This window comes from Simochromis diagramma, unplaced genomic scaffold (genome assembly GCF_900408965.1).
Source record: "Simochromis diagramma unplaced genomic scaffold, fSimDia1.1 OVJJ01000355.1, whole genome shotgun sequence".
Classification (NCBI taxonomy): Eukaryota; Metazoa; Chordata; class Actinopteri; order Cichliformes; family Cichlidae; genus Simochromis; species Simochromis diagramma.
The window spans coordinates 1549112-1572751 of record NW_024387174.1 but is presented as its reverse complement, the minus strand read 5'-3'; the positions used below and the strand labels follow the sequence as shown (position 1 = coordinate 1572751).

Sequence of the window (23640 nt, the reverse complement as noted above, 5' to 3'; positions counted from 1 at the left end):
TACTGGTGCACGCCTGTGTCAGTCAGACAGGAAATAAAGGGACTGCAGTACAACAAGAAGAGTTCAGTTATGTCTTGGCTGCATCCATTGTTATGACATGAATATTTGAAGGCCGATAATCGGTGTAAACGTGACTCGCCACCGCATGGTCAGCGTTTCTGGAAATTAATCACCGTCTTGTTAAGTGGCCGCTGCTTCTCTGCTGCAGGGAAATAAGTACTGTAGAAATGAGCCGACACAGTCGGATGGCAGTGGTTGACGTAGTCGTGAAATTAAATCAATTAATTAGTGTTTATGGACACTTGTCTTCATTTACTTGAACATTATTCTGTATCAGACCAGTCTAGCATCAATTCATTTGTGTCCATGTGCGTGAAGTTAACATTTTCCACTTTTGAAAGGTGAAAACGTCATTTTGCTGCTCACGCGAGAAGCCATGATTCAAGTCCCACACATACGTTCTATATTTTTAAAATATATTCTTACTGAAATGAGAGTAAAACGACTGGATTAGATTAGAGATCAAATATAATGAATTTATAAGCTGTTTCATGGGTGAGTGAGGGTTAGTCCTTTCCTCAACAATTAATAAGGCAGAGAAGTAGGAATGCATTTTTCCCAGGAGGAATATAGCACCAGGGATCACACTGTCAGTGAATCAGATGTGATGTGAATCGTATGCTGTGGCTTTAACAGCCCAGCTGAACATCTATAGAAGATTTTGGACCAACCACCACCATCAAAACACAGGATATGGGGATAATTTTGGACCAATGGTGTCCATCCCTCTAGCAGTGATTCAGAGAATCCACATGAAGGCCCGACACCTTGTTAAGTGTACTCACACTAGGAGATCTGTAAGTCCAGGAAGTTTGACAACTGCAGCTGCTGCATTTCTTCTGTGTTTGTCTTTATCTCATCATAAACTGTCAGAACTTTAAAACAAGTCAATAAGGCAACTAAAGTATACTAAAATCTAACTGTCCCGTTAGCTTAGAAGCTCGTTTTTCTTGCTTTAGTAGCCGATATTTAAACAAAAACACTAGAAATACTCAGCCTATGTTTGACTCTTATGCTAAGATTGAATGACTGACTTCTCTCGCCTGCAGTAATCTGACTTTATGCTCCTTTTCTTCAGCCAGGACGCTGACAGCAGCTTTCACACTGACATGGGCACTAGGAGCTTCCATTAACTGTAGACAGCTGGTTGAAGACATGCAATAACACATAATAGCAGATGATTCACCGATTTCACAGGCAGCTGACTGAAGCAGCAGGTAACAGCTCTGTGCTGATAACTGTTATAAAAACAGGATTTAGTATCTGCGGCCAACCATTATCTTCCAATTATCCTGCGTTTTATTGCGTAAGACACAGATAGCCACTGAAGAAATGACATCATATCCTGTGTGTCACTGTGATTACGGGAGCTGTCGTCCATCCGGGACTGATTGCTATCATGAAACTCAGAAGATTCGTCGCGTGCCCTGAAATCTTACTCGGAGCTCCGTGTGGGCTCTGCGCCGACTCGGTGGCTCTGTCTCTACCTCTTTCATGCTTCACTGTGTACCTGCCGGCGCCCGTGATGCACAGCACAGTCGCAGTGCTTTCGCCTCGAAGGAGCTTCTGCGTTTCCTTAGAAGACCCGGTTACTCCGAGTCCCCGCTCTGTGAAATCCAGGCCAGAAATAAAAGGGTTCAGTTTCATGTTTCATTTCAGCTCTGCTCAAGTCTCACGTCTGCATTTGAAATGAAAGGTGGCTCAGCCGACAGGGACGCGCGGCAGCTTGATCTCTTTCTAGACGCTCCTCCCTTGACCTAATTCTCGCTGCCTTGTTTGCATGTTCACTTTAAAGGCTCGCCGAAGGCTAGAATCAGTCTGAGTTTGTGCTCAGTGCTGCTGTAGTGACTTAAGTCATGCCAGTTCAACTACAAAGCAGCGTGCAATCAAAAGTCTGAAGACGACATATTCAGCTTCTCCTTACGTTAAGTCATGTATACACTGCAGTAGCTCATTAATAAACATGGACAAAAACTCCATATGAGCAAAAGCGTCATCGTGCTGCTCTAAATGCTCAGGTTTGTTTTCTTTAGTTTCAAAACCACTAAGCTGGTGTCACGAAAGCACCCAGGTCGTGTGTTGATGCTCAGCTCAAGGCGTGAAAACCCAGACTTCAATAATCAGCTGGTGATGCAACAATGGCGACATCCATCTTTCATGTATAAACGATATTTGGCTAGGGCACTTTTGTGGGAAAATCCTCTGCTGATTTATGTCTGCCACTTTTATGTTTCAAATTATATAATGCTTTGTGAGAAAGGGCACACCGTCACATCAGTGCCACAAAACAATGGTGTAAAAGGAAGTTTGAATAAGTACAAAGGTCCCTGTTCTGTTGTCATATGTTGGTCTTTGCAGCAGTGTGTTCTGTTATTGATGTGTATACACACATGTAACCCCCGCTGGCTCGATGCAGCCAAACGCTGCTCGACGACTAATCACTGTAGCCAGTCCAAAGACGGGAAATGCCAGATCCAGAAGCGGTTGCCCTTTAGGCTGTAGACTTCCTGAGAGATGTGCATGCCAGGAAAAATCACAGCAGCACGGCTCATAGCCCTGCCCCCTCAGAGTTCTTCTCTCATTAGCTGAAGACTAAGGCTCGCTATCTTTATTGTGGAATATGAAGTAATAGATTCAGATTTCAATTTAATTCAATTCATTTGTATTTATACAGCACCAAATCACAACAACAGTCACCCAAAGATGCTTTCTATTGTAAGGAAAACCCTACAATAATACATACAGAGAAAAACACTGTGACCAAGCGCTTTGGCGACAGTGGGAAGGAAAAACTCCCTTTTAACAGGAAGAAACGTCCGGCAGAACCAGGCTCAGGGAGGGGCGGGGCCATCTGCTGCGACCGGTTGGGGTGAGAGAAGGAAGAGAGGCAAAGAGACTGGCTGTGGAAGAGATTAATAACAAGTACAGTGGGGCAAAAAAATATTTAGTCAGCCACCGATTGTGCAAGTTCCCCCACTTAAAATGATGACAGAGGTCAGTAATTTGCACCACAGGTACACTTCAACTGTGAGAGACAGAATGTGAAAAAAAAATCCATGAATTCACATGGTAGGATTTGTAAAGAATTTATTCGTAAATCAGGGTGGAAAATAAGTATTTGGTCACCTCAAACAAGGAAAATCTCTGGCTCTCACAGACCTGTAACATCTTCTGTAAGAAGCTTTTCTGTCCCCCACTCGTTACCTGTATGAATGGCACCTGTTTGAACTCATCATCTGTATAAAAGACACCTGTCCACAGCCTCAAACAGTCAGACTCCAAACTCCGCCATGGCCAAGACCAAAGAGCTTTCGAAGGACACCAGGAAAAGTATTGTAGACCTGCACCAGACTGGGAAGAGTGAATCTACAATAGGCAAGCAGCTCGGTGTGAAAAAATCAACTGTGGGAGCAATCATCAGAAAATGGAAGACATACAAGACCACTGATAATCTCCCTCGATCTGGGGCTCCACGCAAGATCTCATCCCGTGGGGTCAAAATGATCATGAGAACGGTGAGCAAAGATCCCAGAACCACACGGGGGGACCTGGTGAATGACCTGCAGAGAGCTGGGACCAAAGTAACAAAGGTCACCATCAGTAACACACTACAACGGCAGGGAATCAAATCCCGCAGTGCCAGACGTGTTCCGCTGCTGAAGCCAGTGCATGTCCAGGCCCGTCTGAAGTTTGCCAGAGAGCACATGGATGATACAGCAGAGGATTGGGAGAATGTCATGTGGTCAGATGAAACCAAAGTAGAACTTTTTGGTATAAACTCAACTCGTCGTGTTTGGAGGAAGAAGAATACTGAGTTGCATCCCAAGAACACCGTACCTACTGTGAAGCATGGGGGTGGAAACATCATGCTATGGGGCTGTTTTTCTGCCAAGGGGACAGGACGACTGATCCGTGTTAAGGACAGAATGAATGGGGCCATGTATCGTGAGATTTTGAGCCAAAACCTCCTTCCATCAGTGAGAACTTTGAAGATGAAACGAGGCTGGGTCTTCCAACATGACAATGATCCAAAACACACCGCCCGGGCAACAAAGGAGTGGCTCCGTAAGAAGCATTTGAAAGTCCTGGAGTGGCCTAGCCAGTCTCCAGACCTCAACCCCTTAGAAAATCTGTGGCGGGAGTTGAAAGTCCGTGTTGCTCGGCGACAGCCCCAAAACATCACTGCTCTCGAGAAGATCTGCATGGAGGAATGGGCCAAAATACCACCTACTGTGTGTGCAAACCTGGTAAAGACCTATAGTAAACGTTTGACCTCTGTTATTGCCAACAAAGGTTATGTTACAAAGTATTGAGTTGTATTTTTGTTATTGACCAAATACTTATTTTCCACCCTGATTTACGAATAAATTCTTTACAAATCCTACCATGTGGATTCATGGATTTTTTTTTCACATTCTGTCTCTCACAGTTGAAGTGTACCTCTGGTGCAAATTACTGACCTCTGTCATCATTTTAGGTGGGGGAACTTGCACAATCGGTGGCTGACTAAATACTTTTTTGCCCCACTGTATGATCCAGTGCAGAGATTTCTGATGTGGATTTTTTCTGCGATACTTGTTTTTTACAGAAGAGCGTTTTGTGTTTTGAATGGAGTTTTCACAGGTAGCAGAGGGTCAGACAGGGGACTGAAATACAAGGAAAACTTGGCAGTACACAGCAAGTCTACCATCACAGATTTTTATATAAAATATTATGTAGCTTCATCCAATTTCTGGAAACAGGGATGCGTAACAAGAGAAGGAAATTCTTTTGTGGCTTTGATCTCTTGATGGTGGAAATCCTTGTTTTAAATATTTAAAATGTTCACAGCTTTCCTTTAAACTTCACAGGGATTCATGTTTGAAACCAGATTCTCCTCTAAAGAGAGGAAACCTAAAGAAAACATCCAGCTCCAGACGCTGATGATAAATTAACCGTGCGATGATGAATTTCAGCTTGTATTCATTTTTTCTGCATAAAGTCTGAGTTTCTACCTAGTGGTGTTTTTTTCATGTATTCTGATGAAGCTGACATTTGCGTCTCTCTGGGCTGCATGTGCAAAGATAAAGAGTGGAGTAGTAAAGTGTCTTTTATGCTTGTGAAGAGGATGAAAAGAGTGAATCAAGAGAACCTTACCTTTCAAAATAAAACACAAAGATATATTATCAGTGCTGCAGGTTTTCAGCAGTCTTGCATTATTATCATTGGAGCTCATCTCTGTTTCATTTCTTTCCGGCTCAGATGTTTGGAGGTTAAGTGATGAACAGGTTTGCCAAGTGACGGCTTGATGTTTTAGTTAGCAGAGGTGTCAAACAAAAGGCCCGGGGGCCAGAATCAGCCCGGCAAAGACTCCAGTCTGGCCCACTGGGGTGCCATTGGAAAATTTTAAACTTTGGACTTTCACTGGTATTTTCAGATGTTTTACAATCTTTGCTACTGATAAATATAACCCCACCTCGGCTTTAAAAGGCTGACGGACAGCAGGTGGGTTGGTGGGCGGGGCATTCAACTTTGCAAACACAGGACTATAGCATTTTCAGGTGACCTCATTGTCAAGGTTAAAGGTCAAGTTTTCTCTTTTAAACATGATAACCTGAGAAAGGATTTTCAAATTAAAACAGCACGAGATAATCATGTTTAAAAAGTCATCCCTGGGCAGCTGTTATGAAGGGGGAAGTATTTAAAGTAAACCCAAAGAAATTCTGTGTCACGCTGTAAACAAAATTTATTTCTGAAGTAAAGTTTGATCTATTTTTCAGCCCCCTGGTACTTGCTGCGTGGTCATCCATCATCCAGGGTCATTTTAGTTTGAAAAAGCACCGATTTAATCAGATGTGGATTCGTGCGGCTCAGAACAGAAACCACGCTCTAGTCTCTTCCTGTAAAGATTTATGTTTATGGGTCAATAAGCCTTTTTATTACTTCTGTGCTGCCTTGTTTATGCATTTTATGGCATTTACACCAAAATCACAGTGTGGACATAAAACACTCCCAAACCTGATCTGAGTTTGTGCTGTAAAGCATCACAGCTGACTCTGTCTCTATTTAACAGACGCATGGAGCATGTCGCATTCAGACATATCGTCTGTATATTTTTCCCACATAAATGAGCTGAGATTAGTCTGAAATTAGCTGATAATAAAGTCTGCATACCGTCACCTCACCTGTCTTGGGCCTGGAGTGCGTAGCTGATGCTCATCAGCCAGTTTCCTCATTATAATGAAACCGCTCCAAATATGTTAATAATGATTTGACACAAAGGCCATGCGTTTTCATTCATATGCAAAAGATGAATTGTTGAGCTCAAGTTCAGTTTCAGCTCCGATCTCTTCGCTGTGTGCTGAGAGCAAACAGGGCTGAGCTCACAGTCACTGTTCTCCGTTGTGGTTTTTATTATGCAGACAGAACTTTTCCTGATGCTTTTAGTTTGCACCTCATTTCCTCCTACCTGCTAGGTTTAAGTGCGAGCTCTTTTATTTCTGAAAAAACAAAAGACATTTCAAGTGACAACTAGAAAAACAGTTCACAGTTTGCAGATAAGTAAGTCCACAGTTTTCAAGCTCAAAGGCAGGAATGGGGCCTATCCTTGGGTGAAACTCTCGATGTGCCGCTCGACTAGGGCTGCTCAATTAATCGAATTTTAATCACGATTACGATCTGGGCTTTCAACGATCATTATAAATGACTGAGCCGATTATTAGCCCCTCCCTCGTGCTTTACTCTCGTGTGGCAAATCGAGCGCACCTCTCTGCATTTCGAACACGCATCACAACAATTAAGAGGACCCGAGGGAAGCTCGGAAAGCTAAGCAGAAGTTCATTTATTTTTTATATTGCAAACATTTGCACTGTTATCAGTATTTGCACACTATTTTATATTATTTTTTAAAGTCATTATTCAATACATTGTTATTGTTAACCCTTTAAATCCCTGTAGAACCTGAACCGCGTAAGCTAGCGCAATAATTTGTTTTGCATATGAAACCGGAGGAGTTGTACTTACATCTTATGCCATCAGCTTGTCCTCGGTCACGGTTTCCTTCCACATAAAGCTTTGCAAAAACTGCATAAAAAGTGTTTGCAGGAACAAAAACATAATATTCCACAAACACGCTTTGCCGATCCGATCAGCTGTTCGTAACACTTCCCACATTGAAAAAGACGTCAACGCGAACTATTGCATGTCCGCCATTTCCTGTCCGAAACCGGAAGTGACGTCATTTTCGCGGAAAATGTAGTTTTTTACTTGTAGGCCTTAAAAGCCTGTACTGGTGTTTTTATAAGTCATGTTTGACTTTTCTGAATAGTTGCCGGGATGCTTAGAACTCGAATTGCACTGCTGGAAATAGTTTATTTTGATGCTGTTTCCTTTGCAAATTTGCATCATAGGATTGTTTTTTTTTTCCTGCAGTATATAAAAATAGCTGTATCTCCAAAATAAAACTATGAAGATACTCAAAATAAATTTCCTGTGGTGGGAAACTATTTTTTGCAACTTTTTTGTATTTAAAGTTTTGAGGGATAAGCCTCTTAAATTTCTTAAAGTAGAAATATATGTAAAAAAAAACAAAAACGATTTTCAATTTTTTTGTAGTTTATTGCACTGTATTTGCAACTAATGTAGTAACTATAGACTTAATGCATACATATTATTAAAATATGGGCTATAACAGTTGTATAGCAACTTGAAATGCTCCCAAAAATGGCACTACAACATGTAAAAAAAATAATAATATAAGCTCTGGCGGACTTGATTCTATGGTGGGTCTTAAAGGGTTAAATAAATATCGTCAAATAATCGAGATCTCAATTTCAGTGAAAATAATCGTGATTATCATTTTTGCCATAATCGAGCAGCCCTGCGCTCGACGATAACAGCCTAAAGTGTGCGCGTGAGATAAATCAAAGGAAACAATCTGAGCTGTGTGGTGGATCAGAGCCCACTGAAAACACAATCTTGGCTTTTGCCTAGCTGCCCACAACAAAAATCTGAAGGAGATCCGGTGTGCTGTGCAGAGGCACAAGTAGAAGGCGAGGGAACAGGTCACAGAGGGAGCTAAAAATAGCAGCAGAACACAAGATACTCCAGAGGTGCACGAGAGTCAAGATTTTAGTCAGCCTCAAAGCACATTCGTCATTAAACAGAGGACTTCTTCTGAAGCCCGACGCAGTCAGACACGGTCGATAGTTCAGCTACACTCTCGGCTGAATCCAGGAAAACACAAATAAGAAGGATTGTCGTCACTGTAATCTGAGGTTTACCTCAATACAGGCATTTCCAGCAAGAACCTCAGACTTTAAAATATAATTACGTTTTATTTATTATTAATTATAATGAATAATTAATAAAACGTTCACTCTGTGGTTGTGAGACGTGAGAATCTTTCATCTGACAGTAAAAAGTGATCTTGCTTCTCATGAATCATGAGGCACTGTCTGATAGACCTCTAAATTGCCGTCATTTATAAGCTCCAGGTAGCTCTGATTGGACTCACATTTGCATGTAATGACGGTCAGAGGAGCCCTGACATGAAACACAGAAGAAGAGGCATCCGCTAATGAAGGTGTTTGTTTGAGAACTTTCATTTAGAGACTGAAAACGAACGTTTAATGATCTCTCTGAGCACGATGGATGTCGCGCGTTAATGTGTTGAATGAAGCGAGATGAGGTGAGACGTTGGATCGGTCAGAATTGGTGAGAAATGTTGAATTTGACTACGTCTCCATCATCATTAATGGCTGCCAGCTCCACAGGTTTCAAACACTTCAAAGGGTAATTTGTAATATGTGGCTACTTAATAATGATGGGTAGCTAATGTCAATGGGCCTGAGAAAATGACTCTGATCCTCATGTGTGACCTACATCGCTTTTGCCTTTGAAGCCAACATGTCGTCTACGTCAGGATGGGCTGTACAGCTGAGAAAGAGTCAAAGTGGAGGCTGAGGTCATCGATAGAGAAAAAACACCAAAGGAGGACATGTGAGGAAGAGGTTAATTTCCTTTTTCCTACGAGCGATCCTTGATCCTTGTTACAATGACACTCAACAGCTTGTCACTGTAAGCTGCTGCAGTTTTACCCTTGAAGGAGGGAACTTAACTGTAGCCTTGAGTTTGTAACAATTTTTAAACCTCTGGGGACAATTTAATTTGTACCTTGATGCAAGGATACTGTTACGACCCCCTCTGCTAGGCGACAGGAGGGGAGAAACATACACAAGCCCTCTCACGAAATCAGAATAAATAAGGGGTTTTATTACAAACATTAAACTGAAAACCGACGGGGCTGTTCAACAGACCACCGGGGAAACAATTAATACACAAAGAAAAGAACAGGCAAGAGTAAAAGCTAAGGGTTAACTAAAGTGGGCCAGCAGACACAAGACTGTAATAAAACTAAGGTCAGCTATATCAGAGTTTACAGAGTTCAAATATTAGGCAGACGAGGAGGACACTGCATGTTCACGTCAGCACAGCAGTTCCCCACCAATTTGCACTGAAGTAAAAGAGACCATACATTCTTTGGCCAGTGTAGTCCACCTGCAATGCACTCAAACACTGTGAAATAAGAGTCTACCTCAGTTTCTCTAAATGCTGCGACTAATGTGATGTGCCTACTTACATCAAAGCTGTCTTCTGGCTTCTTCTGGGATGGTAACTGCGGGGCTGACCGAGGTGTAGGAGGACTGGCAGATACAGCGGCTCCCCTCTCCATCTCCAGAGCCCTAACCTTTAAGTGCATGGCATCCACCTCCAACTGCTGCTTTTTTAACTCCACCTCCTTTATGCGCAGTGTTAACTGCAGCTCTTCCGCAGATGGGCCAGTTTGAGGAGGGAGATTTTTCAGTGGGGCAGGAATACCAGCAACAGCTCCCAGCTCAACTCCCTCTGCAGGACCTGGCTCACCAAACAACCCCCTTTCATGCAGTTTAATACACAGGAGCTCTTTAAGCTCCTTTTTCTTTGCATTCAATGGCACAGTCACATCAAAGAAATTGGCAATAAGAATGAGGTCATCCTTTTTACATCTGTTCAGCTTTTCTTCAGTTGGGCCTAAAGCGAAATCCTCCAATTTAAATTCCATACTAACACACACCCTCCCACACAAGAAAAAACTGCCAACCAGAAAAGTAGAGCCAACCAAGAACACAGGTAACCCACCTGCGACAACGGCAACGAACAAAGAACAAAGAACGAGTCAACCCGAGGGGGAAAAAAAAGGATGGACGAGCCCCCAATGCAGGGGGGGTCGTAACAATTAATAAAATGGCCCTCTTATTAAAAAAAAAGGTGCACAGTCTGCAGAGCAGTGTTATTGTTATTCACACAGACACTGAAAGTGTGTCGATCTTTAAAACACTTCTCTAGCCTCACTGAAGCTTTATGTGTCTCATATCTAAACATAGGCTAATTCACATTTTCAAGTGGATCCTAAAACTAATGTGTTTGAACTGAAACCCAGAACTAACTTGCTGTGAAGTGATGTTCTGCCAGTGATACAGAGTGTATGTCAGATTGTAATAAATGTGTCCCACATAACTTAAACCAGCGGTCCCCACCCCTCGGGCCACAGACCGTGAGTCGTTTGGCACCGGGCCGCGAGAGTTGAGGCTCGGGTGTGAAATTTATGGTTTTCAGGGTTTTTATCATTTTTATCATTAACTCCGTTTCCCTGGGTCTTTCCCGTGTGTTGTGAATAAATCTTCTTTTTTTTGGCACCGATACTGATTTTGATTTTTGGTACTGATTTTATTTTGTTGTATTTATCCACGACACCTTAAAGGCCGGTCCGTGAAAATATTGTCGGACATAAACCCGTCCATGGTGCTAAAAAGGTTGGAGACCGCTGGCTTAAACGGTAAAACCTGAACATCTAAGAGTCAAATTTATATTTTACCTAAAATTTTAGAGACATTTAAAATTTAGACAAAACTGTGCCGACAAGTATTTTAACACCTTTGGTACATATGTGAAACCTTTTCTGGACCTTTGAGGTCGGACATTTAGTCCTTTATAGTTTGTGTTTCATGTTTGTGCATTTACACAGCCTGCATGAAACGCTGTGTTTTACTCCAGTGTCAGCTCTGATATGGGCTAATAGCCTTTAAATGAATAAGTAAATGATTCATCAGTTGTATCTTTTTGGATCTGCATGCTGGTGACCTCATGAAAGTATAATCAAAATAACTGCAGAGTAAATCCAGATGTACTGACCTCGGTGTTTCTACATTTGTAGATTTGGCCGTTTTCACAGTCAGACTGAAACGTCTGTAAGCAGAAATGATCTCGCCCGAAAACCTTTGGGGGAAAGCCTGTAATGATTCTAGTAGACTTGATTTGCAGAGGATGAAAAGGGTTGCTTTAAAAAGAGAGTTATGGCAGCTTTTGACCTTGGATATATTTTAGTTAAAGGAAGGCCGAGTGAGACGGGAAGCGATGAAGTGGTAAATTAAAACCCGAGGAGACCCTTGTAAAGAAAGAGCCTTGCGCTGTTCAATTACCTTTTATAATAGTGCATATTAATGTCTTGCAGGGTTGTCTGGGGTGAGGGTTTAATGGAGTTTAACTTTGTTTCTGGAAAGTTTTGAAGGTTATAATAATAACAGGTGGAAATAAATGGTTGCGCATTTGCTCCGCTTGTATCCAAACCTTTGTTTTCTGTCCTTCATTTCACGATTTGCCATTTCGATTCTGTTTTCACGTCCCGCACATGAGTTACAGCTTTGTTATAATGCGTGCTTATTTTAAGAGCTTTGTCACCACTAACCCGAGTGCAAAGTGAACCTGCTGCAGGGGTGAATGGAAGATGCATGACTTGCTCTGAAGTGTCGGTCTGATAGCCGATGTTGCATTTTGGTCTTCCCTTTTCTTCCTTTTCCTTAACTTTCTTTTGTGTATGTACTGAATGTAACTGTGTGTCTGTTCTTCTTTTTCATTTGTAACTTGAATGAAACCAAAAGGGGGACAAGCAGGTTCATTCTATGTGCATGTGCTTTCCCTCTAGACTCTGGCTGCCCTAACGAGAAATTCGATAAATCTGCTTCCAAACCATCTCGCACAAGCTTTGCATGTCCACTCTGGTCCTGAGGAAATTAACAAGCGAATAGAGAGCGCCATCGACTTACGGAGTGGCGATAAGTTGAGAAGAGAGCATATCAAGCCTTTCTCACTGATGTTTAAAGACTCCAGCCTGGAAGAGAAGGTAGCTGGGGTTTTAGACAGATAACTGTTTTTTTCTTTCTCTCTCCCTCCTCATATCTTTTCCTAAATGACGACTTTCAGAAGCAAAACAATAACCAGCAATTTTTTATTGTCCCATCATGAGTAAGCTAAAGGCACATGAGGTACTACTGTGGGATTGCAGGAACAAAAAGACTGACATTTTGTATTTTACTGTCAATCTGAGTCAATTTAAGATTCCACAACTTTTAATGACTTAATAAAAAAAGTTGTGTTTTTTGGGGGGAGGGGATACGATGCACTGCAAAATAGATTTAATGGTCAAGGATTTTCTTTTAGCTAAAGACTTACTCATCTTTGTAGCAAATGGACTCTGAAGTGTGCCACCACAATAATTAATACAGCAGAACGTAGAATGCTGAAGGTTAAGCCAGACATTGGCGTCGACCTGGATTTTCTCTGAAAAGCTCTGAAATGAAGCAAAACAATGAGCAAAACAAGAAAACTGATGCCACAGAATATCTATCAGACATCTAACCAACATCTAACCCTCCTTCCTGTAGCACACAGGTAGTGTTTGGGATTTAGGCTTCATCACTCTAGAGTAAAAGTAGGAGAAGCAACTTTCTTGCGTACCTCCTTCCTTACATTGGATTCTTTCTCCTCCACTGCCTGTTTGCAATTAGTTAGCTAGTCAACCACTTTTGATTGCAAGATTGCACAATTCACCTGCCTCCAGACTGACTGTAAATTATCACCCTCTAACTCATAAATGCAGACAGATGTACACATGTAAGTCTGCATCTCCTTGCAACAGGGAACACAACTTAACTAGCTGCCAACTGTTCCGCTTATACACCTTGGTTGTCGAGGCCCGGGGCCATTTTGCAGTTAAACTGCTGTCCTGTGGCAACTATGTTGCTATTTATGGAGGAATTTATGAACATAACTGAACTCGCTTCATCTTATTGTAAGTTTATTGAAAGCTTCGAAGTTAGAATAGAATAGAATAATCGTTTAATTGTCCCACTAGGGGAAATTTGGTTGTAACAGCAGTTGCTTTGAAGGCAGCAACTGATTGCAGTGAAAGTTGTTGCAGACCTCGTTTTATCTTCAAAGCAGCCACTGCAAGTTCGTTGCACATGGTCACAGTCGTTTTGATTGTGTCATGGTCCCCAAACACTGTTTTGCCTCGTGTGGCTGTAGCATTAGCAAATGTGTTGCATATAGAGCTGGGTGTCTGATAAGTATATATCCTGCAGGAGCATATGCTGCGATGGTGGAGGGCTTCAAACAGCAGGCAGTGTTGCAAGGTAGCAGCAGAAGTGACATGTCAGAATTTTCAGCTTAAAGCTGTGAGTGTATGTTTGGCTCGTAAATGACTTTATAATCAGTCAATAATTAATGCATTTGAGTTAGTCCATTATTATCCATAATTCCATTATGCAATTTAAATGAAAGAAAGTGAAATTAAATTCTTCTAATTAAATGTATTTTAGGATTCCTCTCAGGTTTATATGTTCAAACAAAACAGGTTAAAAATATACAACAATTAATTATTATTCTGTTGGCACACTTCACACTCCGTAATAACAACACAATCAGCTTCATCTCTAACATTACAGACTAACTCTGCATGGCATTAATATCTTCTGTGAGTTAATGTAACTATTATTCTCACACATCAAACACGTGTAACTGTGACTCATGTTTGACGTGCTTCAAATCTGATGAAGGATGTGAGATTTTTTTTCTTCGCCAAGCTTCGAAGCTGGATGAAACATGATGTTTGCCAACACCTGGAGTCCAGTTTCCACCTTCAGTTTACTCATGACCAAACGTCCATGCCGTGGACCCCTTTTACAGTCCTGTGGAAAAAGTTGACAACATATTCAACTCTATTTTTTCTTTTTTTTTCTTTTTTTTACAGGAGCACACTGCATTCACTAAAGGAAAACAGCATGACAGGAAAAAATATGTTTTTTCTCAAAATCCTGACTTCCATATCCCATAACTGCAGCTGAACGTGTCATAATGATAAGATGTTTGAAATATTTATTTCTGTTAAATGTACTATATGTAATACTAGAGTGTCTACATTAGGATTTATTATTATAAAATATTATTTATTGTTACTTTTTTAATCATCTGTGGTATGTCGTTTAGTGTCGCTATTGTGTTAGAAACTACACAAAAAAGTATTTACAATTCTATATAAGCAGTAGTGTCAATAGTCAAATGACCTTTGATGAGGTCATACCTTACCATTTAGCAGTTTGTGATTTTATTAATCTGAAAACAAATTTAAAGATATTTAAAAAGTGGTTTTGTGTTTTATTTCGCCTTTTAAAAGAAACAAACTCAAATACAAACATCTAAATGGGGTTAAACACAGCTGCCAGTTTTCATTGCCGTTATCATGAGATATGGAAGTTGGAAAGTGTGTCTGTGTTTTCCCGCCTTTTCTTTAGTGAATGCAGTGAACTTCTGAAGCTTTTAGTCCCTTTTTACCCTATTTTTTGTTACATTACTGAGCTCACTTTGACCTTTAAGTTGACTTTCGTTTTGCTCCTCCCTCTTCACATTTGTGTTTCCCCTTGAATCTTACATTAAAACCTTTTTCCAAGAATCTATTATTATTATTATTATTATTATTTTGTTGCCCTCTTAACCTCTTTAGTAAATGTGCAGTGATTTGCTGTTGGCCTCCCTCATCTTTTTTTGCCAAAGTTGTGACAAAACGTGAAGCATCCTCTTGCTAATTTCCCAGCACCCTTTGAGAAAGAGACAGAGCGAGGACGGGGCAGCGGGGGTTACAGGGTGGGAAGTTTTCAGTGAAACGATTCAGGGCATTTTGGTCAGACTGGTGACTCAGGTCAAGTTATGTTCGTGTAACTCGGCAGAAGCCACAGGATCAGAAAATTAAAATGTGTTAAATAAAGACTTTAAATATTTTTAAATTAAATATTTAGAAACAGTAAAGTATTTAGAAGTAATAATAAATATAGCTATCTGATAAGACAGTGAATACTACTGTTATGATTGTGCATTTAGTAAGCTAATTAGCATGAGTACGCTAGCATGGTGCTAGGCTAGTGCTAGCTTAGTGCTAGCTTGGTGCTCTCCAAAATTATTTAAGAGAACAGGTCATTTGATCAAACATTAAGAAAATTCTTGAACCTTTGGCCAGGTGCAAATAGTCTGAAGGTTTCCTCACAGCTCTGGATTATTTACATTGATTGCTAGAATAACTATACCAGGTTTCAGAATATAAAAATTAGAAAGTAGGTCTATATGTAAAATACAGAGAAAAAAGTAGGAGAAAGTCAAAAAGACAAAAAGGTTGAGGCTTTTAGAAATCCTTATTAGAGTTTTTTATTTGGTTGAGTTGTTAGCATTGATACTTGAGGACTAAAAAGACATTTGAAAGAAAAAGCTAATTAATTTGATATTATTCCTACTCTAAATATAGTAACCATTTGAAGTCCCACCTGAGTTTTAGCTTTGCAGTCTGCTTATTTTGACACGGCGTGCATCGTTTTCGTCTCTGACTCTGCTAAAAGCTAGCATTGTGCTTGTGAGCTTTGCACCTTCCCCAGGACCCCACAGCTAACCCACCAGCTCCTGTCTCTCTCTAACGCTTGTGTTTGAACCGTGGCATGCATCTGTGGCAGTGCACTGGCGTGTTTGAGTTGCATTTTGATGTCTTCTCTGTTTGTCTGAAAACTTGTTTCTCGTCTTCCCCTCACCTGCTCCTCCTCCTCCGTCTTCTTTCTCTTTGTCTTCTCTTCACTGTGCAGTATTCACAGATGAGGGACGAGGTTTTCAAATCCAACCTGGTGTGCGCCTTCATTGTGCTCGTCTTCATCACAACCATCCAAAGCCTGCTACCCTCTGCCAGGTAAGAGAGCAGATATTCAATAAAATGATCATTTCAAAATGCACAATCTCTTAATTCTGCATGTGTAGCAGCTTTTGCACCTTCAGTGTAAAATAGGAACTTCCCTGACCCTCTTGGTTGCGTCTAAGACACTGGGGACTGATTTTTATGTGGGTGTAGCACCAAAATCCAATGGATACACTGTTTATGTTTGCTCCTGAGTTCCTTGCTTCAAAACCTCTCTTCTGGTCCCAACATCACCAGTGAACAAACGGGACTGGTCCAATGAGACTTGAAATGCTGTCAGGGCAAGCTTGGGTCAACATCAGGGTTGGGAACCTAAGGTTTCATTCTTTCTGTTCACAAATGTAATAAGTATTTTTTTTTAGTGCTTTTGGGAGGATGACAAATTTGTTTGAATTATATTTACACAAATTGTAACTTACAACAAGTTCTGTGTTGTTAAAACACACTCCTGATAAATATCCTTGGATGAAAACCATTTTTTTGCTCTGATGGTTGGTTTTCTCCTTCCCATTGAGTGTTTGGGCAGTGGGCTCCCACATGCATTTGCACTGTGACAGAAAGTGTCAATTTAACCTTTTATGCAGCATATGTAAATTATAGCTAGCTGGCTAACAGTAGCTTCTTTGCTTACTAATCTTATTCTTAGAAAAATGCCGTGTTCCAGTTCCCTCAGAAGACGGATGTGACTTGTTGTGTTCCAGTAGGAAAGTCCTAAAAGCACCAAAAGCAGGATTTGTATTGGTTCTTGGTGAATTCGAGACGTTCATGAATTGCTAGCAGTGCAGCACAAGTGCTTAAAATCACCGCTGCAGCACAGTCATTGACGGAGCGCATATGGATTATTTAGTGAGTCGCAAATGCAAAACAGTAGATTAGAGATTACAGGTTTTACAGTTCTACTACTGCTTACGCTTACTGTCGCCATCTTGAATTGACTTTCCGAGTTAAAAGTCCTACCTGGGGGGCTGTTCCAGATGGAAATCCTGGGGAACTTGGAAATTCTGACATTAATCTGTACCGCACCAAAATCATATCAGAGAGGAAATGCTAGCTGTCCAGTAGAGGTGGGAATCACCATACATCCCACGATACGATATTATCACAATACTTAACGCACAATACGATATTATTGCAATTTTTTTTTAAATATTTTGCGATATTCAGATTCTGTACATAAAGGTAAACTTTATCAATATTCATTTTATCTAATATCAAAGTCTCACACTCAGTCTTTCTCTCATTTCAGTCAGTTTTATTGTTGACAAACTGAACGGTTTGTATTACAGTCTAGTCCAACTTAACTGAATGCAACCATCTGGTACAATTATAGCTATTCTGAACTATGCAATTTATGAAAACCATGCAGCCCATTCAGCAACTGAAGAATTTGAAAGTAAATTAAAACAAAATATAATTTTACATTAAATAAAAAAGTTTTAAACTTAATTAAAATAAAACATGTCTTAAAATAAGTAAACTGTCATGTTTATTGCTGCCAAAAAAAAGTTAAACACATTTGGACAGTGAAGGAATGTCAGGATTCTTGCTCAGAAAAAGGATCAACATGCTCTGAAGTCAGAGCACAAAAACCTTTTTTGTAACAAAATATCGATTTCTGCTGTCCCTGTATCGATACATTATTAGCAAACAAAATATCACGATACTACACAGTATCGATTTTTTCCCCCCACCCCTACTGTCCAGTATGTTCCATGGTGCTTGTTTATGTGTAAAAACATGGGTCATGTTGAGGCTGGAGGCTATTCTAAAGGTCATAGGGTGAAAGGCAGGGTACACCCTGGACAGCTCACTGGTCTATCACATAACAAAACCCTGACCTATGTAGCCTTAGTATATGGGTTAGCATTCTCTGCTGCACGCAGCTGTAGATGCTCTTGTCATCTGTGAGAGGTTAAGGACTTGGGTTGAGTGGACAGATTTAGGTTGTATTTTAAATGTAAAGGTTGAGGGTTTTTTTTCCATCATGTCAGAGGTTTAGAGGGTGGGGGGAGAGTGGGTTAGGTGAAGGAAAGAAGGGAAAGGAGGCAGAAACAGCTGCGTTATAAGCGTATCTTGCCTTGTGTCGTCTGTCTGACTGTGAAGGAAATCTTGTGTGACCAGGTCAGCTCAAGCAGAATCACAAGCTTTTAATGAATCTCAGCCGAGGAGAACAGAGTAAGGTAATGCCAACTGACAATCTGAAAGCCGCTTTGATACCTGCCTGCATCTATAGAACAACAGCACACAAGCTTCACTAAATACAAGAATTCTGCAGGTTTGTGTTGTCCTCAGACTCTCTCAGGAAATATTCCCCTGCAATGGTGCTGCTTTCAGGTCCTTATATAAATCATCATTAACTCACGTGAATGAAAACCAAACAAAGAACCAGAGTCATAGCTGAATATCTGGTTAGTGTCCAGATCTCAGTGTAAGTTTAAGCATTATAAAAACTCCTACCTTAAAAAAGAATTGGTTGCACCGGACAAAAAAGCAGCGGCCATTTTTATTCGGTTAGCGTTGGCCTGTGTTGTGTTATTCTGTAAGAGCGCCACATACGTTTTAGTTCAGTGGTGTGCCTTGTTTTCCAGAACTACACCTACTCTGTGCTAATAGCGAGCCTTCAGTGTTCAGATGTTCGTGCAGTAGATGACCATATGGAGCTATAACTGATAAAAACAAAACCGAATACACCAAAGCCAGAGTGAAAGGTGAAAGCAAAAGTCATTAAATTGATGTTTGATGTGATGGAGATACTTTTCCAGCAGGTGACACGTTTTAAAACCTTTACCAGTGTGTGTGTGTTGTGATGCTTTCACATGTGTGGTCCTGTTTAATCTTACTTTTCCTTTTTACAGCAAAAAGGAAAGTGAGTTCTTTAATGAGGCGCCTGGTTAAAAAGGTTAAAGTGGCTCACTGGTGTTAGTGTTCGATCATAGATGATGAAGCCGGTGATTGACGGTGGTCAAAGTAAATGCTTATAATTCATCAATTGAGGTGGTTTTTGCCTCATTTCCCTATTGATGCATTCAATTGTTATTATTATGAGATCCATAATAAATTGAATTTGCCTGTATGTGGAGTGGCTACACTTATCTATCATCATCATCAACATCACATGAGAGAAAGCAGAAGCAGGACATTTCTGACTGAAAGGGAGAAATAAAGTCTGTGTGTGTGTGTGTGTGTGTGTGTGTGTGTGTGTGTGTGTGTGTGTGTGTGTGTGTGTGTGTTCATATCTTTGTGGGGACCAAAAATTGGAAGTTTATTGTACTTGTGGGGACCAACAGCCCTTATGGGGATGTGGTTTTAGTGTCAGGGTTACAATTGGTTATGGTTAGGTTTAGTGTAAGAGTTAGGCATTCATGTTTCATGGTTAGGGTAAGGGGCTAGGGAAAGCATTATGTCAATTAGATGTCCCGAAAGATATAATTACCCGACATGTGTGTGTGTGTGTGTAAGAGAGATTTTTTTAGGCCACACGTTGTACATTGTGGAGGTGGACAGTGCCACTGAGTGCACACTAACATTAACCTCCTCTGCATCCCGCCCAAGTGGCAGCGCTATCAGTCATCTGTGATCCCACATGGGGCTGTTAGGAGTTTAGAGCACATTTCCCAATCCTAATTGGTATTAGGATATTGGTGGTAGCCCTGCGACAGACTGAAGACCTGTCCAGGATGTATCCGACCTCTCACCCTAACACTAATTTGTTATTACATAAAAGAAGAGCCCAGACCTCTCGTAATACAATATACGTTTGAAGTTTTGGACATACATAATATTTTTTTGTTTCTTCAGACTATTTTTCACTTAACCCTTCATGCATGAATTCAATCTCAATCAGGATTTTCTTCTTCAATGTTTTTATTTATCTTTAGGTGTGAAAAGACGAATAAAAATACTTAAGAAAAAAGTTGTCATAATTCATGTATGAAGGGGTTAAATAACGATAATTACAATGCAACACTTTACACATCTATAGTAACATTAAAGGACCAGTGGGTGGCAGGGTATGGAGTGACACATCAGTGTCCAATGTGGTTTATGTGCAAGTGTGCCATCAACACTGACACAAATACAAGAAAACAGCCTTTGAATAGCTGTCCACTGTGTTGTCAACTGCACCACTATGCTGGGCTCACAATTAAATATATTCAAATTATTCTTTAAAAGTCAGCTTGATTACCTGTTCAAATAAAGACTAGTCCTAAGCTGCAGTGTCCCACTGGCATATTTATCATTGTGTTTTTGCAGCATGGTAACCATGGTGATCCAGTTCTCGGTCCTCATCATCCTCCATTCCTGCCTGGTCCTAGTTACGACAGCGGAGGACTACAAGTGTCTGCCTCTGGTCCTGAGAAAAGCCTGCTGCTGGATAAACGAAACCTACGCGGCACGAAACGTCATCATTTTCGTCTCGATCCTCATCAACTTCCTGGCAGCCATGATCAATATCGTGAGTTCTTTATTTATTTTTTTAGATATATTATTTAAAACATGGGGTCAATGTCTGTCTGCAAAATAACTGTCAGAATGCATCAAATATGGGAATGCTACATGGTTAGTACCGTAGCATTTCTTCATACTTTGGGCAACCGGACAGTGTGTGTGCGATTTTCTTTATAAGTGTGTGTTTGTGGTAATGAAGAAACATTTCACCTACTTCAATAGCATGGCTGCTAAAATGTATTTTAATGGGTTAATTAAATATGGAGCTTCATGAAACAGAGGAATACGATGTAGGCATCTAGACATGGCTGATTTGATGGTGTGCAGTACCTCAGTCCATGCAGTGGGGTAAATACAGACTACAACACTTGTCTTCGTACTTGTTGGAAAGCACAGTGGTACGACATTTAATGCCAGTTGAGAATTCCGTTCCAAATATTTTCTATAAGATTGAAGTCTGGACACTAGCTAGAGTATTTGGATCATTCGGATCTCCTTTGTTATCTTGGTGGTGGGTTTTTGATCCATGACCCATCTTCAGTGTTCTGGCTGAGGCAAGAAACTTCTTGTCAAAGATTTTATGCCACGTGACTCCGCCCATTGTCATCCTGTACTCTTAGCAGAAAAACAGCTCAGTGTAATGTTTCCACTCCCATGCTTGGCTGCATGTGTTGGGTCGAGTTGACTTTGGCTCCATCTGACCACAGCTCTTTCTGCCAAGCCTTCTCTGAATCATTCAGATGTTCACTGCCAAACTTGGGACAGACCTCTACATGTGCCTTCTTCAGCAGGGGGCTTGTGGGATCTGCAAGACTCCAATCCATTATGCCGTAGTCTATCATCAATGGTGTTCTACTTTCAGATCATTAACAGGCTCTTCCTGAACCTTTGCTTGATGTTCTGTCTTTCTCCATTAAAATTAAAGACTTTGTTTCTATGTGAATGAGCAAACTTACAAATTGAGTAGGGGATGAAATAATTACTGTTTAACACCATGCATCGCATTTTCTTATTATTTTAATCAATTAGGAATATCCTTGTTCTCGCTCTGTTGCTGTAATTTATTAATTTAATTTTTGAAATACATATATTTTTTTTAAATAGAAGCTGCTAAGGTACGTTGAAGATAAAAGCAACGAGCATACAATATTCTGCAATGAAGTAACCCACTCAACTGCTTAGTTTGTAAAGTATTTGTTCAGTTGCTTTATTTAGTCAGATTTTAATTACCTACACATCTACATTTCCCCCCCTTCTGTAAGAATCCTGTGTTGCTGCTAATTCAACCCTTCAGGTCTTCTTCAGTTATTCGTGTCAACTGCATCACTCCTTCTGTGCAGGGGAAATTTGGTGTTTTCCTGCAGAAAGTTGAAATCAGCTGTCGATTTCTCACACAGCTATCTTGAAATATTAAAAGCGTGATGGAAATTTGTCTGAAAGGGAATGTGGGGTATTTTTATGCAGATCCTGCATCATTTAAAACTGCACAACAACAGTAATCCACCCTGTTGGTCTCCCATAGCTGTGGTGCGACTTCGACAAGTCCAGTACCTTCAGGAACCAGACGTACAACGAATCGGCCTCCATCCCAGACATCTGCTTCTACCCAGAGGTACAAACTAAATGAGGTGTCTGAATTTTGCAGTCGGGTCCATCTGTTGTGTCTTTTTTTTTTCTTCCCACTTGTGTGACAGCGGCAAACTGATGAATTAAACATCCTCGACATCTGCTCGCGCCCAGAGGGAGGTCTCGCCTCAGACAACGCTACGACTGATGGAGCCATCAGAACGTCACGGAGAAAATATCCATTATGTTGTTTTGCTCACATAATATGCAGCTGATTGATGAACTCAATAAGGGAGCCACATTTTTATAGCTCCGAGCTCGGGTTGACTCATGTATTGTTGCATGTATACATCATAAACGTATTTCCTCCTGAGGCTCGTGCGCGCAAATAAGACCTATTTTACACACATAAAGAAGAGTTATTGACTTTGTTTTAGGCTGCACCAGAACGCACTCCAATATTAAATTAGACAAAAACTGATGTCTGTGCCAATGTCAGAGGCTTTTGGTGCAGTGAGCGGGCTGTCAGATATTTCATTTTTATAAAAGGGCACTTTACCAACTTTACACATAAAGGCCAGTCGACTCATTCTCATCTTGTGATAATGGAGGTTTAATGTGGAGGAGCTAATGAGTTCATAGTGATGCCGTAAATGTTACTTCAGTTTGGAGACAGAAGATTGGCAGCAGGAGGTTTGTGAGCAGGCGAGGGAGTCCACCAGTGAGGACAAAGGTAAACACAGAATGTTTTCAGGGGTGAAGAGTCAGGATGATTTCTGCAGCTGCAGCAGTCTGTCTCTTATTAATTAAGTAAAAGTGTTACACACGTCACTCTAAGTGCTAATGCGGGCATGCTAACAGGTATGCTTAGTTTAGTTTGTTTGCATGATTATACAAAATGTGTCCCTATTCATAAAATCCGTTCATAAAATTCCAGCTTGCCCAGTCTCCCCTTCAAGCTTGTCTCTTGTCAGATCTCTGAACATGTCAAACGCCTCAGATTTTCAATAAACTGAGTCGTAGCATCTAGAGCTAGACTAGAGGAGGAGGAGAGCACAATAGTGGATGACATTGTAAATCCTTTGCTTCTGAAGGTGAAGAAGGCCTCACCCATGTATCCTGGGACAGGATGCAAATATCGTAGAGGACTACGAGTACCTGGGTGTCCTCATCACCAGCAGGCAGACCAACACATAGGCTGTTCAAAAACGAGGGAGGAAGCTTGTGTTCACTGTGTGCAGCAGAGTGATGGTGCTTTTGTATACCTTAATTCTGGCAGCTGCAGCGTACTCTGCTGAGCACCGTTAGGAAATCTTCCTCTATGATTGGCTGCAAACTGGAGACTTTGTTTAGTGACTTCCTCTCCATCACAGCTTCCAAACTGTTATCCATCAAAGATCACTCTGATCAACCTCTGCACCACATGCTAACATCCACTATATTACAGTATAGATATCTGGCAGAGATTCACCTGTCACTTA

The 23640-nt window shown here is 40.8% G+C and overlaps 1 protein-coding gene across 2 annotated transcripts in view; it reads left to right on the top strand.

The window, feature by feature from the left end:
* Window positions 1-23640, top strand: part of adcy8 (adenylate cyclase 8 (brain)) — a 124855-nt gene that overhangs the window by 68839 nt on the left and 32376 nt on the right. The window contains exons 8-11 of one of the 2 annotated variants that reach the window (XM_040049308.1): window positions 12062-12259; window positions 16038-16138; window positions 20399-20600; window positions 22116-22205. In XM_040049308.1, coding sequence (XP_039905242.1) covers window positions 12062-12259; window positions 16038-16138; window positions 20399-20600; window positions 22116-22205 — 591 coding nt within the window. The remainder of the gene's footprint in view (window positions 1-12061; window positions 12260-16037; window positions 16139-20398; window positions 20601-22115; window positions 22206-23640) is intronic. The other variant, XM_040049309.1, reaches the window with a different exon arrangement.